General features: G+C 41.2%; 1 protein-coding gene across 5 annotated transcripts in view; it reads right to left on the reverse strand.

Annotated features, from left to right (window-relative positions):
• Positions 1 to 5,989: 5,989 nt before the first annotated feature.
• LOC147623696 (uncharacterized) overlaps positions 5,990 to 17,042 on the reverse strand; it is an 83,843-nt gene continuing 72,790 nt past the window's right edge. For 4 of the 5 annotated variants that reach the window (XM_086820293.1, XM_086820295.1, XM_086820294.1 and 1 more), the window contains 2 exons: positions 7,455 to 7,551; positions 6,789 to 7,364 (listed from right to left, as the gene is read on the reverse strand). In XM_086820293.1, the coding sequence (XP_086676419.1) occupies positions 7,303 to 7,364; positions 7,455 to 7,551 (159 nt within the window). In that variant the 3' untranslated portion in view covers positions 6,789 to 7,302. Of the gene's footprint in view, positions 6,320 to 6,788; positions 7,365 to 7,454; positions 7,552 to 17,042 lie in introns of those variants that run through there. The other variant, XM_086820297.1, reaches the window with a different exon arrangement.

Here is a 17,042-nt window from a genome sequence, read left to right on the forward strand (position 1 = left end):
ACACTTATAAGCAATGGAGACGGGAACATTGAGTAGAGTCACAGGCAGCGAGGAAAGGCTATGAGGAAATACATATAGATTTTGATGGTGGCCATGTCACAGTCGACAACTTTGCCATCCAGCTAGCCTAGAGATTGTCAATCCTTGCCATCAAGGAATATGCTGACATATACAAAACATCTCCACTCCACCTTTGTGTTGACCCATTGTATATGCCAATCAAACGAAGGTTTACTGCCAAGAATTCCAAGAAAGGCATGCTTGTGATTCCCAATTCATCTATAACTTCCCTTACTTCAAGCACATCCTCTTTGACACTCTCAACAAACGACAGTTCGTGCTAACCACAATGTACACATGCAACAATAGTAGCCATTATGTGGTTCTTCTTCAAGTTGATCATTCTTCTTATTGATATTCAAGACGATTATGTCCAAAGCTGCAACCGTGAGGAGATGTGCTTCGACCTCAACAACGGACCTTCTGACACTGGCATCATGTATTACTATCATCAATTGTGACATCTAGCCTCATACATGCAAACCACTTTTAAAGATATGATTGATACCAATTTCTAGAGGGTCGCTCTATTTTTTTCGTGTCCTCCAAACCATAAAAAACTATACAAAGAGTATCTAGGGCAACATGCCTTAGTGGTAATAGATTTCGGGGACGGAATCTCCATCAGCAAAGCAGGTAGGGGAGATATTAACCTCATTTTGAGGTTAACCTAGCACCTCTGTTACATAAGAGAGATAGCACAAGAAGTGTCATGAAACGGCACTATAAACGTTGTAATTATGAGAATAGCTAGCAATGTCATAAATTTATGTATCTTGCAATCATTTAGTTCATCATTCATTAAGTTTTGGACACTTAAGTGCTAGTTGTATAAATAATATTTTAATAATGCGCAAGACACAATCTCCCTTTGTGCAAATTGAGTCTAGTCTTATCTCCTTTGTCTCTTGTGTATATGGTGTGTGAGAGAGAGAAAGAGTTGAGAGGAGAGAGATCTTAATTCTTGGTGCATGTTCCTCTTATGCTTGTGTTGATGAGTGTGAGTGTAGAGATAAGTAAGTATGAGAGTAGAGGGGAGTGAGTGTCCTTATGTTTAGAAGAAGAGAGACAACCTCTTGGTGAAAACTTAAGAAGGATGCAAAGAAGTGGAGCTAGCTACCACTAGCATAGCTTGGAGTCTTCAGAGATAGAAGCTTGGATACCGACAAGTTCTCCCCCATGACATGTTGAAGTAAGCATTGTGCATTACAATAGGAGAGAGAGAGAGAGTAGCAACAAGTAACACTCGGATGGATCAACAATGTGAGCAGGTATAAGGCAACATTGGTTGCCGAGTTACACATAGACCTATGGTATTGACCATAAGGAAACAATCAGTCCGGGTTGTGAGAATGGCAATAACCGTTGAGAGCTGTCATTATTATGGCCAGTGAAGGGTTAGTCTTAATATCAAATGGATGTAAAGAATTCTTTCTTTCATAGTGATTTGCAAGAAGAATTATACATGATGCAACATTGGGGTATGAGTGATGCACACCTAGATTTTATGTGTGCATGTTACGCAAAGCCTTTTATGGCTTGAAGCATGCACCCAAAGCACGGTCAAACAAGATCAGGGAGTACCTTATTACCATTAGATTTTAGATATCCAATGGAGATTTTTTACTTTATTTTAAAAAGATAGAGGGATTATGTTATTAGTTATTTATGTGGATGATTTAATTATCACTGGTGATAGTAATATTGACTTACATGATGTCACGATGCTTTTGAAGCAAAAGTTTGAGATGAAGGATTTAGGCGAGCTACAATATTTCTTGGGTATAGAGGTGGTAAGATTAACTCATGGAATTTTATTGTTACAGAGGTAGTATGGCTTGGACATGTTTTGTCTAAATATAGTATAACAGGATATAAGCCTATTTCAATGCCATCACAAAGCTTTCCATAGATACAAGTGAGCATCTGGGAGGACCCCACTATGTATAAGTGCATAGTGGGTAGCTTGATCCACATGACCATTGCTAGGCCAAATTTAATCTATGTTATTGGACTTGTGAAGCCACACTTAAATGTGGCTATACAAATTCTCCAGTACATACAGTTCACAGTTAATTATGGACTTTTCTATGGGACTCGCACAAACATACAACTACATGGATACACAAATGGTGATTGGGTTGGTAGCATTGTAGAAAGGAGATCAACCAATGGCTTTATGTTTTCTTTTAGGAATGCTGTTATGAGTTAGAGCAATTACCTTATCGAGTACAAAGGCAGAGTACAAGGGCTAAGGTAGCTTGGTTTCAAAAGATACTGGTGAGCCTTGTGGTAGGACCATTGTCATTTATTGTGACAACACACACAATTAGCCAGTATCCCAATATACCATGCTAGAATGAAGCACATTAAGGTGTGATCACTTTGTGAGGGAGAAGGTTCTAACGAGTGTGATGTAGATCTGGTATATGTTAGCACACAGAGGATGAGGTGGCTGACATCTTCACGAAGGCACTTGGTAGAAAGCAGCTAGGTTTAGGAGCTTGCTTGGAGTACAGTGCGGGGAGTTGAGGTAGAGGGAGGGTGTTGACATATCGAGCTCAACTAGTGCCACACAGACATTGATGACTCACTTGGATGATAGCTTCTGCACCCATGCCACCGGCATGGTTGGTAAGATTCTGGTTAATAAGACGCCAGTGGGGATGACAGGCTATGTAACAGCCATATTTTACTAGAGTATGGCATAGTTATAGTGCCAGCTCATATAGTCGAGTTCACACTATGGACCGATCATTTGCATTTTATTGGAGAGTACTTTCCCTTATAGTACATACTCTTATCTCTTTATGTTAATGGTTTTAGAGAAGAAAATATGATCGAAGAAAATTCAGCCATCCATCTCTTTCTTATGTCTTGCTCTCTCTTGTGTGTGTGTTTTCTTGCAAGGAACTTCAGCTCTTCCTCTAAACTTTAGAGAAGTTGTCTCATCAAGATGGATACTAATCTTTCTCTCCCAGCATAAGAAAAGGATATCGACCCAAGTAATCCCTTAATCTCAAGTTGAGGTCTCATCAAGATGGACACTAATCTTTCTCTCCCAACATAAGAAAAGGATCTTGACTCAAGTGATCTCTCAATATCAAAGGAAAAGAAAGTCAAAAATATTTCTAGCATACCAAGTAGAATTATGTCTAGAATGAGTGTTAAAAAATGGACAAACAACACTTTAAAGACCAAAGAAGAGTCAAGCAATAATGCCCAATGTTCAAGTGGAGTTTCTAGCATACTAAGAAGGGTCATGTCTAGAAAGAGTGTAAAAAGAAATGGACAAAACACAAACAACACTTTGAAGACCAAAGAAGAGTCAAGTAATAATGCCCAATGTTTTAAGTGTAGTTGTTTAAGGCCATCAAAGAAGTTTCTGCAAAAGCAATCCATTCAAACATGACAATATTAGCAATTTTTAAAAAATCAAACTCCGCATTTTATTCAATATTGGCCCAATGATCCAACAACTTATGAAATTCACGGATTATATTTTATATTGCTTCTCAAGGGAAAAGCAATCATAAGAATCAATTTAAAGTAAATGAGATTTTCCAAATTAAAGAGATATTTATAAAGTTGCAGTTACTAAAACCATTGTATATTTTTCTAAACTTGCTAATAATGTCTTCAAGGCACGATAGATAGCGGGTTATTGATAATGGAGCATCATGACACTTGACTAGTCAAAAGGATCGATATTCCTCCTTGGGAAAGCTTAAGAGGAGGTTGGAGCTCTGAAGCTAGCCTCTACAAAAATGGTTTTCTTACTACTTTTCCATCATGTGTCATATGTAGAAAAATTGGTAAGTTTTCCACTACCTCATACTTATGAATTTGTGATGGAACAAAAAGATTAGGTTCCCAAATCTTTCAGTCCACAACCTACTTTTGCCCATATCAAATTGTGTTATTAATTGATGACTACATCAAGAACATATAAATGCATTTGATAAGGCTAAGGATTTTGAATTATTATTTTTTGTAATGGTTTGTATTTGGTTAAATTTGAGACGAGAAAGAGAAAGAATTTCATAATATTATCTAGGGTGAAAAATCTAAATTATTACTAGCCAACTCCAAAGAGCATGGAATAAAGAGGCAACTCACCACAATTTTTACACCAAATTAAAGTTAGGTAGCAAAACATACAAACAAAATGATATCTAGAATCTCTTGATGTTCAAAGGAAAAAGTTTAAATAATACCTTGTGGATAAAAGAAGTACGCACTTCTATGTACATTCTCAATAAGACTGCCATTAAGCCTATCCTAGTACAAAAACTTTAGCTGCAAATTTTGTAAGATTGTCTTGTTCATGCTCTAGAATGAAAGAGAACCAAATAGGCTCCAAAAACCTTAAACTTTTCTTGGTTATAATGTGAAGTCGAAGGATTAATTACTCTATAAGGAAGATTTGTGTGAGCAATATTGTTGGTATTCTTGGAGCAACCACATTGCATGGATGAGAGGATTTTCCTCCAATTCATCAAGTAGTGTAAAGATCACTATCTAGTCAACCCATCTGCTTCTAGTAAAATAGAGGCCCCCTCTCTAAAACAATGAAATTTGCCCACACCCATTTCACAAGATGTAGAATGTGTGGATGAATATAACAATATTTGTTGAGCCATAAATGGCAAAACCATTCACTAAATGGGTAAAGCATCTCTTTAACAGAGCCAAACCATCGGCCACTACAATTGTGTCATTGGTTAAAGAGGATTAAAGAGTGGGGGGGGGGGGGGGCAAGTATTTTAGATTGTCCTTTCCAATGTGAAGTTATTAGCACCAAGCAAGTCTATAAAGCCAAGTTCTAATGTGATGGATCTTCGGATAAGTACAAGCCTTGTCAAGTGGCCAAAGGATTAGCATAAGTCAAAGAATTTCACTTCTAGCAACAAACTTTAGCCCTCCCAACCACATTGATAACAATATGCACCGTCCTTGATTTGATAGAAAAGTTCACATGCCACACAAAGCACTATACAAGCTAAAACAAGCCTCTCAAGCTTAGTACCAAAAAAAATAGATAGGTACTTTGAAAGTATTGATCTCATGAGAAGCTCCTCTAATGCAATTTAAACTCTTTTCTTTGATCACGTTGTTAAGTACATGATCATTTTCATATTTGTGGGATGGTCTTATCTTGATAAATAAACATGAAGAAAAGATCTCATAGATGTAGCAACTTTTGGGCAAAGAATTTGAATAGGCCTCAAGCTTATGCATTTTTGTTTGAAGATCAAAGTCGAGAAACAGTCAGCAGACAGAACCCTCATCTCCATTCAAAACCCCCATGTAAAGCTGGCGTACCCATTGCATTTCTCATTACATGGTGTAGATGTCTTTCGCACACATCTCAATTTTGTCTCCAAGGGACATGCTTGTTTACTTGACCCCTCAAGCCCTAGGCAATTATGCATGAGGTGAAGTATAAAATTTAGTTGGTCATACCACACCTCAATCCACGAACCCTGACTAGATGGTTATGCATGAGCTGCAGTATGAAAGTTGGCTAGTCGAGCCACACCGTAACATTATCTGACAACAAAGACGAGACCCATCTTCCCCATTTCCAAACATTTTATGAACTCACTTTAAATGGCAGCAACACCTAATGTTTCTATAATTTTGGAAAAGCTTAACATCCAACTTAAGCACGACAAGGTGATGAAGTGACATTCAAGAAGGAGAGGCACAAAGCTTGCCCTCCATAATTACTGACTTATGATAGGATAGGAATTTGCCAAATAGATGTCTCCTGGGTTGTATCCTTAGGAGGACAATGCTCCAACATTTTCTAATGTACTCTTCTACTCTCTAAAAGAACTATCAACAATATGAAAATGCACATGCTATCAAGAAAATTACGCTTTCAAAGGCAAACTGGCACACTAGAATTAGAAATCACCAGCATATATATGTGTCGTAATTATTAAACTCAAGCTATGAAGTTACATGCTAACCATAGCACTTTTTGAAAATAATATATGCTCCCGTAAAGAATAACCCAATTCCAAACAACAGAGCCATGATAGGGAAATAATCCACTTCATGGAATCAGCAGCATACACCATATTATAAAGGGAAAGGTAATGAATGCATTGAGACTTTAAATTTGGGAGGCCGCGAGCTACCAAATCAATGTAAACATGAGGCCGAACGAGTACGGAGGGGAGTGTGCGGTTGGAAGCCTTCCTTTGATTTACAACTGTCACCCTTAGCTGACCCAATCAACTTGGTGATACTATCAAGAAAACATACACAAAAGAACCCTTAGCTGACCTGATCAACTTGGTGATACTACCAAGAAAACATACACAGAATACCTAAGAATCTAACTACAGAGATGTATGGTGTAGGGAGTGAGGAAAAGGTGAGTGACAGACAATGCAAAGTTACAAGTACCAAAATAACCACCACCTGGTGTGAAGTGATACCAAGAGTGCAAATAGTAGTCCTTCCATTAATGAGTTCAAGGGCAGTCATCTCTGATGTGTGCAACCATTAAGAGTGGCAACTCGTCGGGCAAACACGGCACAGCTAGTCTCCTGTTGAGAGTGACATGGAGTTTGAAATATATTCATGCCCACATCAAGTCACTAAATCAAGCTGGAAGAGTGGTTGTTTTTTGGCACAGGTTCACACATCAAGGAAAGTAAGAACTACTTAATAAAATGGATGTGCAAAAATAATTCTAGGCCTTGAAAGCAAGCAGGGTGAAACTTTATGGTGCCCTCTGTATAAAAGAGAAACTGAACCAGAAGGTGAAGGTAGCACTGCCGTCAGGGGATTTTACATTTTTGGTGCAACAAAAGTAACTAAAGCACAGTCAAGGGAACTACTGCAGTTTCACTTTTCCACTGCATACCTTGGGCCATTCAAAGCAGAGCACAATGTGTGGGAGCTTACAAAAGCCAATCAGGGCAAACAATCAGCGCCAATGGGATAGGTTATATTTGACTGTTGAACTCCAAACCCCTTCATCTCTTCTTGCTATGTATATGAGCCCTCTCCTTACATGCAAAGAGGAGGCAGGACATTATAAAGGCATCAATCTCGAAGATGACCAAAAACTCTCTCATCTATTTAGAATGTCTCCATATGACCTGCAGCCCAGCTCATTTCATCTTGGCCTCAAAATAATGACCACTATTGTCAAACAAAACTTCAACCTGTTTAATCTCAACCTTCATGCCCTTTCCCTCCAACAAATACTGTGTACCACCATCATACTGTTTCTTTGTGCTTTTTTGGTGAAAGTTTGGTAGCATCAACACCCTTGACAGCATCTATTAAGTCACATGTTTGAAAAGAAAGATGGTATCAGAGCTTATAGAAGAGGGTATACAGATACATGTGTTTCGCAACTCCACACTAACCTGCTTTGCTTTCCTCGGATGAATCTTTCTTCCTCCAGTAATCATCGAGCTCAGCATCTAGAGACTGCCCCGCATATCGTTTGTCTTTCAGCCTCCACTATTCACAAAAAATAGCAAACTTTGAAAGGTTCCCTCTATTAAACAGATTCACATGCAAAATGATAGCAATGCCAGAAGTTTTGGCAAAGAAACTTCAATCTCAAATAACTGACATTCCCTCACTATTTAGAACTCAACAACCAAACCATAAAAAGGGAAAAACAGCCTCCAAAGAACTCACATTACTGCAACCAATACTCGTGCAAATTAACAGCTACGGAAGGTAGACTGATGAAAGCAGAAGTGGCAACAGCAAAACAAAAAAATCCCAGCAAGATCCTTGGGATAATTCATCAAATGTCCCTAGCCATAAAGTGTTAGATGGGCCAACGAGTCTAAGGTTGAAAAGCCCTGTAAAAACAGCCCAAGATTCATCTCTTCTAGGCGCCTGCATCAAGTGGTGTTGGAGAGATTCTCAAGCCTAAAATGTAGCCTACAAAGTTGACTTGTACCCCAAGATTCATGGAGGAATAGGTGGAAGCTTGATAACCTCATCAATATGATGTAACTTGCCATGTACCTTCAGCCTGTATAAGAGGCATTCTATGAATGAAATTTGTGTGTTGTGTTCATACTCTTGCCCACATTATCTTGTGATTAAGTGATAATTATCTGTAATCCATATGCTTATGTCCACACTAATCCCATGAAGGTTATTTGCTTAAATCCACCTTTGTCCAATGCATTAGTCTTGACCCTCGTTTCATTTTCAATAATTGTTATCAGAGCATGGGTCCTTATACTAGAAACTCTTATTAATCTCCTAATAGCCTTATTCACCATCATTAGTGCTAATGCATTTTTTAGCCTTAACGCAGCACACCTCCTTCACAATTGGCTTGATTCTCCCTCCATAAGACACCATTGCCCAAACTTTGACTTGGGCCAACTAGGGCCTAGCCTCTGCCCACCATAGCCTCATTCAACCTGAATCGCGCGATCTATGGCCAGCATTACGAATCCAACAGGTGCATCCAGACGTGCAAATCAACAATTCGCCCTCTCTTCTGCAAATCAGCTCCATTCCTTTGAGCCTTGGCGGTTTTGTCACATGCTCTACATGTCTACAGGACGAATTTCTACAGAAATTGACTCCAGATGCTGATTTGGGAGCTCTGCACAGGCAGAGACTATCTCTGGTAAAACAGAGATTAACCACTAATCAAGTTAATTTAAGTTGGGTTTGTGGTGTTTTATCTGAAGCCAAATCCATGCTCCTCCATTCCCTAGCATCATTTTGAGTGAAGCTCTTGTCATTATGAAGGAATGAATGCTCTAAGCTAACACTGTTTTCTGCGAAGGGAAAACACCCAAAGACTCTCAAAGATTCAATTCTTTGACCTGAAAATGAAGCCCACTGACACCTTTCTAGAGCACTTGAACTACATGAAGAGCCTTATGGTTCAAGGAACAATAGGTGCGCCAGTTGATGACGAAGATGCCATAGTAGTACTTTTAAAGAGTATGCCAAATGAAGGATATGGTCATCTTGTGTCTACTTTGCAAAACTTGCCGAATCCTAAGTTAGATGGTGTGGAAGCAGCCTTGAAGAGTTCAAGAGAAAGCAAGAGAACCATGGCTTCTACCACAACAATGAAGTGGCATTCTACACAAAAAACAAGTTCTCCACCCGCAAGAGCCCCAACAAGAAGAGTTAGTCGACAGACAAAATGTCTTGTGGGTTTTGTGGCAAAAGCAATCACCTAGAAGAACATTGCTTCCCAAAGAGTCAAGCTCTCATTGTAGGAGAAGAAGAAGCAACCAAGCACCAAGAAAGAGAGGCCTCACATTAGGCCAACTTTGTTGCAGATCAGGACTGGGCTTTCTAAGCCACTAAAGACCTTGGCCCTCATCGTCGGCTACCCCATAGTGTGGGACCTCACAATGTTTTATCTCTACTAGGAGGCAACCCATAGCGTGGGACCTGGGTTAACTGACCAGTAGGCAATGGGAAATCTGTTGACGGGGTTTGTTGGGACATTTCACCAAATGTCCCTAGCCATAAAGTGTTAGATGGGCCAACATGTCTAAGGTTGACAAGCCTTGTCAAAAAAGCCCAAGCTTCATCGGAGAGATTCTCAAGCCCAAAATGTAGCCTACAAGGTTGACTTGTATCCCTAGATTCATGGAGGAATAGGTGGAAGCTTGATGACCTCATCAATGAAGTAATTTTCTATGTATCTTCAGCCTATACAAGAGGCATTCTATGATTGAAATTTGTGGGTTATGTTCATACTCTTGCCACATTATCTTGTGATTAAGTGATAATTATCTTTAATCCATATGCTTATGTCCACACTAATCCCATGAAGGTTATTTGCTTTAATCCACCTTACTCCAATGCATTAGTCTTAACCCTTGTTTCCAGCTCTCTTTTTTCAAACCTGGATGGCGATGGAATCTGTTTGACCACTTCTTGTTGGTCGGAAAGCTGATTTAAGGAGGAGCCTTCAAAGGGCCTTAGCACTTTAAACTAGCTTATCATACCTCAGCCTAGAAACATTCAAACATCTATACTTCTGACTATAACCAACCTTGTGCAGCCTTAAGGTCCCTCTACCTCTAGAAACTTGCAGTCCACCTAAGGCATATCTTCAGCAAAGATCCCACCAACTTTTACCAATAGTTGTTACTATTCGTGTTAAGCCCGAACATCTGATTGACGTGATCTAATTGGCATGGTCCTACTGGCTGTTGGGACTAGGGTTTGGAGCAGCAGCTACACACATACACACACAGGCACAAAGACTCAAAGTGAACTCAATCCCGAGCAGGGGAGAGAGAGGCACACAGATCAATGTGGATTATGTGATAATGAAATGAGTGCCAAGTACAAAGGATAAGGACACCCAATAAGTGGATAAGAGGGTGTTCATATGCATGGGGAAAAAAGAGGAAAAGTGTCCTGCCTGGTCCTAAGTGTGTTCACACATCCTCGCCTTTTACCATGCACAATGCCATCTCCATGAGACGCCTGTTTTTCCTCTCACCCACACCATTTTGTTGAGGTGTATAGGGCAATATACATTGATGCTTTATGCCTCTTTCAGCCATATGCATGAAATTCCTTCAACATATACTGGCCCCCCTCTATCTATATGTAGGGTGCCAACTTTACATGTAGACACATTTTCAGCCATGGAAAACAAAGTGTTTGAAGCACATAAAAACTATAACTTCTCCTTTAATGGATACAGCCAAGTGTGCCTAGAGTAATCATCAATAACAGTGGCAAAGTAGAGATATCCCATAGATGGTGTCCACCACGTACATCATTGTGTGTGATCTGTAATTTCTAGACAGCCCTTATTGATCCATCCTTCGGGAATGATGCCCATATATATGCCTAATGGGGGCCTCAAACTATGGCAGCTCAAACACCATATCTTGCCTTTTAAGGACAACAAACTTCGAAAATTCGAGTGACCAAAGTGGACATCGTCGTAGCTCTGCATCTTTCAAAGCATGTGTTAAACATGTATCATACGCCAATCTCTCATAGCTGTCCAACTTGTAAAGCCCATGGCATAGTGTACCAGAGACAACAATGATATCACCATCACTCCGATCACAAACTGTACAACTGTCATCCACAAATCTGACCTCTAGACTTGCTCTACCAGTAGCTGAGACTCTTAGTAAGTTCTTCTTGATGCCAAGTACATACAAGACATCTGAGAGTGTGATTGCCTCAAAATTTGTGGCAGTGAGCACAACCTTTCCAACTCCTTTCACTGGATATGAGAAGAAGTTTGCACATCTGATTGTACCTCCTCAAGTAGACCCAAGAGAGAAAAACAAAACAAGTTGAAAAGTAATGTGCTTGCTAGCACTACTATCAAAGTACCAAACATGTGCATCTATTACTGATAAGCATACATCATGAATAGAAGGATCATAATTACAATGCATGATGAAAGCCCAATCATCATGTGCATAACTTGCCGACGACTCCTTTTCAACACTACGTAATGATGCATCAGCCAGAGACATGCCTGAATCTTTTTTCTTCTCTTTCTCCAACCTTTTCATGCATTCATTTATGTGATGACCAGGTTTCCAGCAACAATTGCACTTGTCCTTCTTCTTAGGCTTGTCGCCTTCTTTCTCCACATCCTTGCCCCAACCATAGAGTACTAAAAGACCTAGCCTCCAATAGAGCTCACCCCCAAGCACGGGTAAGCATATCATCGATGCCATCCTGATCCATGGACAGCATCATTAGCATGCTCTCAAGACTCTTAAATCAAAGCAATCCCCACGATAATTATCCTACTTTTTGTGTGCATCCCTAATAGTGTTCTTACACTTAATAATATGATTAAGCCTTTGTTGAGATATCGAGCTCGTCTAGTGAGGCGGTGGACACTGATGACCTGCCTGGGGGATAGGCCCCACACTTACACCACTAGCATGGTTGGTGAGATCTTGGGTGATATGCGGCCAGTGGGATGACAGGCTGTGTGACAGCCATTCTAGAGACTGGCATAGTTATAGCGCCAGCTCATTTAGTCGGGTTCACACTATAGAGAACCCGTGTATGTATTTGATTGAGTACCTTTCATATTGTGAGTACTCTTATCTTGTATATGGTGTGTTGAGTGTTGAGTAGAGAAGAAGAAGATTTCAGCCTCTCACCTTGTGTGTTCTCTATTAGGGTTTTGTGAGTGTGTGTGTGTGCTTGCAAGAGCTCAAGCTCTCTTCCCCCCTGCATCTTTTCATGGTATCAGAGCCTGGTTCGTGCTAAGGGCTGAGCTGCAAGCAAGAGAACCATAGAAAGCGGTACAAGGGTAAGAGCTTCAACTACTCTTCCCTATTGTGTTGGTGACTACACCCTTGTCGGGAGCTCTATGGGAGGCACCGGCAAACGGTCTCTGATTGAGGAGCTTTCTTCGCGGGAGTTAGGGCAACTATGCAATCCTATCGGACTGCAATTTTCGGGCCGAAAACGCGTTTCGGGCGCGTCTGGACCTCCGTTTTTCAGAAAGCAGGCGATTTCGAGCACTGCGGGTAAGTCATCGATTCTCTGCAGAACTCTGTTTTAAGAACTGCAGGAAGACAGATTGACTGTGCAGACACTGTGGGTGCTGCAAAGAGGTCTACAGTTGCCATTGGGTGTATGTATGCACATTGAAGTCACTGGTTGTGACATTTGAGAGTACTACAGTACCGCTGTGCAGAAAATACAGCAGTTTGTGCAGAAAAACCAGAGTGCACTTTCTGGTAAAATTGTGTGTTTGGCAAGATGTCAAATGATGGGATAACTCAGATTGTGGCTGAGAAGCTTGATAAGAATAACTTCCATGCTTGGAGGTTCAGGTTGACGAATTTCTCGACGGGAAAGGGCTATTGGGACTACATAGAAGGTGAGCATGAAGAGGCACCGGAGATACCGGATATAAATCCGACTGCTGCAGATGTGAAAGAGTTTAAAGACTGGAACCAAGGAGCCAGGAAGGTTATGTATTGGCTATCCATTAGTATACAGGACACCATGATTGGGCACATTCAGGTTGCCAAGTCCCCCAAGGAGGCGTGGGACACCTTGGTAAAGCTCTATGAAACAAATACCAAGGCACGTAAGATACAGTTGAAGAATGAACTTCATACTGTGGAGAAAAAGAGCATGTCTATGAATGACTATGCGTTGAAGATAAAGGGTATTGTGGAATCCCTTGCATCTATTGGTGTGTCAGTAGATGATGATGACAAGGTGGAAGTCTGTCTACGTGGTCTCGGGCCACAATACAAGGCGTTCAAGACGTCTATTCAAACTCGGGAAAGCATTCCCAACTTTACAGATTTGGTGTCTATACTGATTATTGAAGAGAAGAGTTTGGGTGAAGATCAACAGTCTTCACAAAGCAAAAATAGTTCAGAGCAACAGGCTTTCTACACGAGTTCAGGAAGAGGACGAGGTAGAGGAGGCCGTGGACGCGGTCAAGGAGGTGGCCGAACAGGTAATCAGAATTATGGTCACCAGCAGCAACAACAACAACAGTCCCAGAATCAACAACAACAACCACACACAGGTGGAAGAGGCAAATTCAGAGGCAGGGGGAGTCAAAGAGGCCGTGGAAATTGGCAAAGGCAATATAATGATGCACGTGAATGCTATTATTGTGGTAAGCCTGAACATGTGCAGGCAGAATGTTATAAGAAGCAAGCTGACATGCAAAACGGGAAAGTGCAGTAAAACAACTATGCATCCTCAAGCAGAAATAATGAGGATAATGAAAGGTTGTTTGTTATGCAGCATGTCGTGAATGCCATGTCTGAAAATGTTGATGCAGCACAAAAAGATAATGTATGGTATGTGGATTCAGGCGCTTCGAACCACATGACGAGTCATGGGGAGTGGTTCAAGGAGATGAAAAACCCGGAAAGACCAGGTTTTGTGGAAACAGGAGATGACACTGCTCATCCAATTGCCCATGTTGGAGATGTGCCATTGTCTATGCAGGATGGCAAAGTGAAGTACCTTGCAGATGTACTTCATGTTCCGAACATAACAAAGAATCTGGTTTCAGTTGGCCAGATGATTGAGCAGGGTTTGCAGGTTCGGTTTAACCCTGATGAGTGTTATGTTGAAGATTTCAAAGACAAGTGCAAGTTGGTTGCAAAAGGCAACAGAGTGGGCAGAATGTTTACGTTGAATGTAGACATGCCTGAAATGAGTGCTGCGATGTTTGCAAATGGTTCAGGAATTGTTGCAGACACAGACATTTGGCATAAAAGGATTGGACATGTAAATGTGCAGAGATTGAAGTCTATGCAGACAAAAGGAATTGTGACAGGGCTGCCAAAATTTAAAGTGGAAGGTATGCAGAAAATATGTAAAGCATGCCAATTTGGGAAGCAAACAAAGCATGTGTTTCCACGTAACAGATATGTGAGCAGAAATGCACTAGATGTTGTGCATTCAGATGTATGGGGTCCTACGAAGACCATATCTATGGGAGACTGCAGGTATTATGTGACTTTCATTGATGACCACACAAGGAAAGTGTGGGTATATTTCATGAAGGAGAAGAGTGAGGTGTTCACTCACTTTCAGAATTTCAGAGTCTTAGTTGAAAAGCAAACAGGGAAATATGTAAAGTGCCTAAGGTCAGATGGAGGGGGAGAGTACTTCTCCAATGAGTTCTCTGAATTTTTGAAGAAGAATGGTATTCGGAGACAGTTTACATGCAGATACACTCCGCAGCAAAATGGAGTTGCTGAGCGGAAAAACAGGCACATTGCTGAGATTGCGCGAGCATTGATGAAAGAGAAGAATATGCCACATTGCTATTGGGCTGAGGCTGTTTCTACAGCAGTATACATCATGAACAAGACTCCAACTGCAGCCATACATGATGTAACTCCAGAGGAGAGGTTTACTGGCAAAAAACCAGATTTGTCTCATCTGAAAGTCTTTGGATGCATTGCATATGTGCATGTGCCAGATAAGCTAAGAACTAAGCTGGATCCGAAAGCTGAAAAATGTGTGTTTATTGGATATTCCCTTGAGCAAAAGGGATACATGTGTTATAACCCTGCTACACGTGAGTTGAGGGTAAGCAGGGATGTTGTTTTTGATGAGATGAGCAGCTGGTATGTTGCTGAAAAAGAAGCTGTTGGGGCTGATGTGAGTGGAAGTGTGATTGCACAGAATGCAGGTCAGCAATCACAGTCTTTGAGTGAACCAGGAGAGTCCTCATCTAGTGGGTCTATTGATAGACCATGGAGTGGCAGGCTACGTCATAATACCAACCCTGCAAATGTGATTAGTACATCACGTAAAGGAAAAGAGAAAGTGGTTGAGCCCCTTGGTATGCCTGACATTTCTGCAGGGCATTCTCATGTTGATGGAGAGTCTAGTGGCTCAGATATGAGCCTTGATGAGGAGCTTGGGATCCCAGCTATGAGAACACCTGATGTAAAGAAGGCTATGGAAGCCATGAATGAAAAGCTGCGAAGATCAGGGAGAGTGAAGAACCCTGTGCAGAGATTTATATATGATGGTTATGAGGCACATCACTATGCATATATGGCAAAGGCTGTGCAGGTTGTTGAGCCCACATGCATTGATGAGGCTGTTGGAAATGTGTGTTGGGAGAAAGCTATGGACGAGGAGATGGATGCACTATATAGAAATGAGACTTGGGATTTAGTGCAATTGCCTGAAGGCAAGAAAGCCATTGGATGCAAGTGGGTGTACAAAGTTAAACATAACAGTGATGGAAGCATACACAAGTACAAGGCTAGATTGGTAGCCAAAGGATATGCGTAGACATATGGGATTGATTATGAGGAAACCTTCAGCCCAGTTGCCAAGATGGCAACGGTGAGAGTTGTGATAGCAGTGGCTGCGTCAAAGCAATGGTCTTTACATCAAATGGATGTAAAGAATGCATTCTTGCATGGGGATTTGCAAGAGAGGTGTATATGTTGCAGCCACCTGGTTATGAGGATGTGGGTCACCCCGAGCATGTTTGCAGGTTGAAGAAAGCCTTGTATGGCTTAAAGTAAGCACCAAGAGCATGGTCTGACAAGATTTCTGAATATCTTGTCACTATTGGCTTTCATGTAGCCAATGCAGATTTCTCACTGTATGTGAGACATGGTGATAGAGGAGTTGTGCTTGTTGTCATCTATGTAGATGACTTGATCATTACGGGGGACCATGATGCAGAGATCTTTGATGTAAAGATCTTGCTTAGACAGAAGTTTGAGATGAAGGATCTGGGGGAGCTCAGATATTTCTTGGACATTGAGGTGATTAGGTCACCACATGGTATTGGATTACTACAGAGACAGTATGGCTTGGACATGTTGTCCAAGTATGGTATGGCAGGCTGTAAGCCCATTTCTGTGCCATTGGATCAGAATGGCAAGTTGAGTGCAGATTCAGGAGAGATCTTGGAGGACCCTACTATGTAGGGAAGCATAGTAGGAAGTTTGATCTACATGACGATCACCAGACCAGATTTGAGCTATGCTGTTGGGTTGGTGAGTCAGTTTATGCAGGTTCCACGGAAACCGCATTTGGATGCAGTGAGACGCATACTGAGGTATGTGAAGTCTACTCTGCATTGTGGACTATTCTATGAGACTGGGACAGAGATATGTGTACATGGGTACACAGATGCTGATTGGGCTGGTAGTATCTCAGATAGAAGATCTACTAGTGGCTTCATGTTTTCTTTGGGAAGTGCTGCTGTGACTTGGAGCAGCAAGAAGCAGCCTACGGTTGCTCTATCGAGTACAGAGGAGCTGCTATGGCAGCATGTGAGGTAGCTTGGTTGAGAAAGCTACTTGCAGATTTGGGTCTATCAGTGGATAGACAAGTTGTCATTTTCTGTGACAACATTAGCAGTATACAGTTGGCCAGGAACCCAGTCTTTCATGCTCGTACGAAGCACATAGAGGTCCACTACCACTTCATTAGAGAGAAGGTCTTGGCAGGAGATCTTGACCTTGTTTATGTCAGCACAGAGGATCAGG

Source organism: Cibotium barometz, chromosome 26 (assembly GCF_041138505.1).
Source record: "Cibotium barometz isolate CiBa-2024 chromosome 26, ASM4113850v1, whole genome shotgun sequence".
Taxonomy (NCBI): Eukaryota; Viridiplantae; Streptophyta; class Polypodiopsida; order Cyatheales; family Cibotiaceae; genus Cibotium; species Cibotium barometz.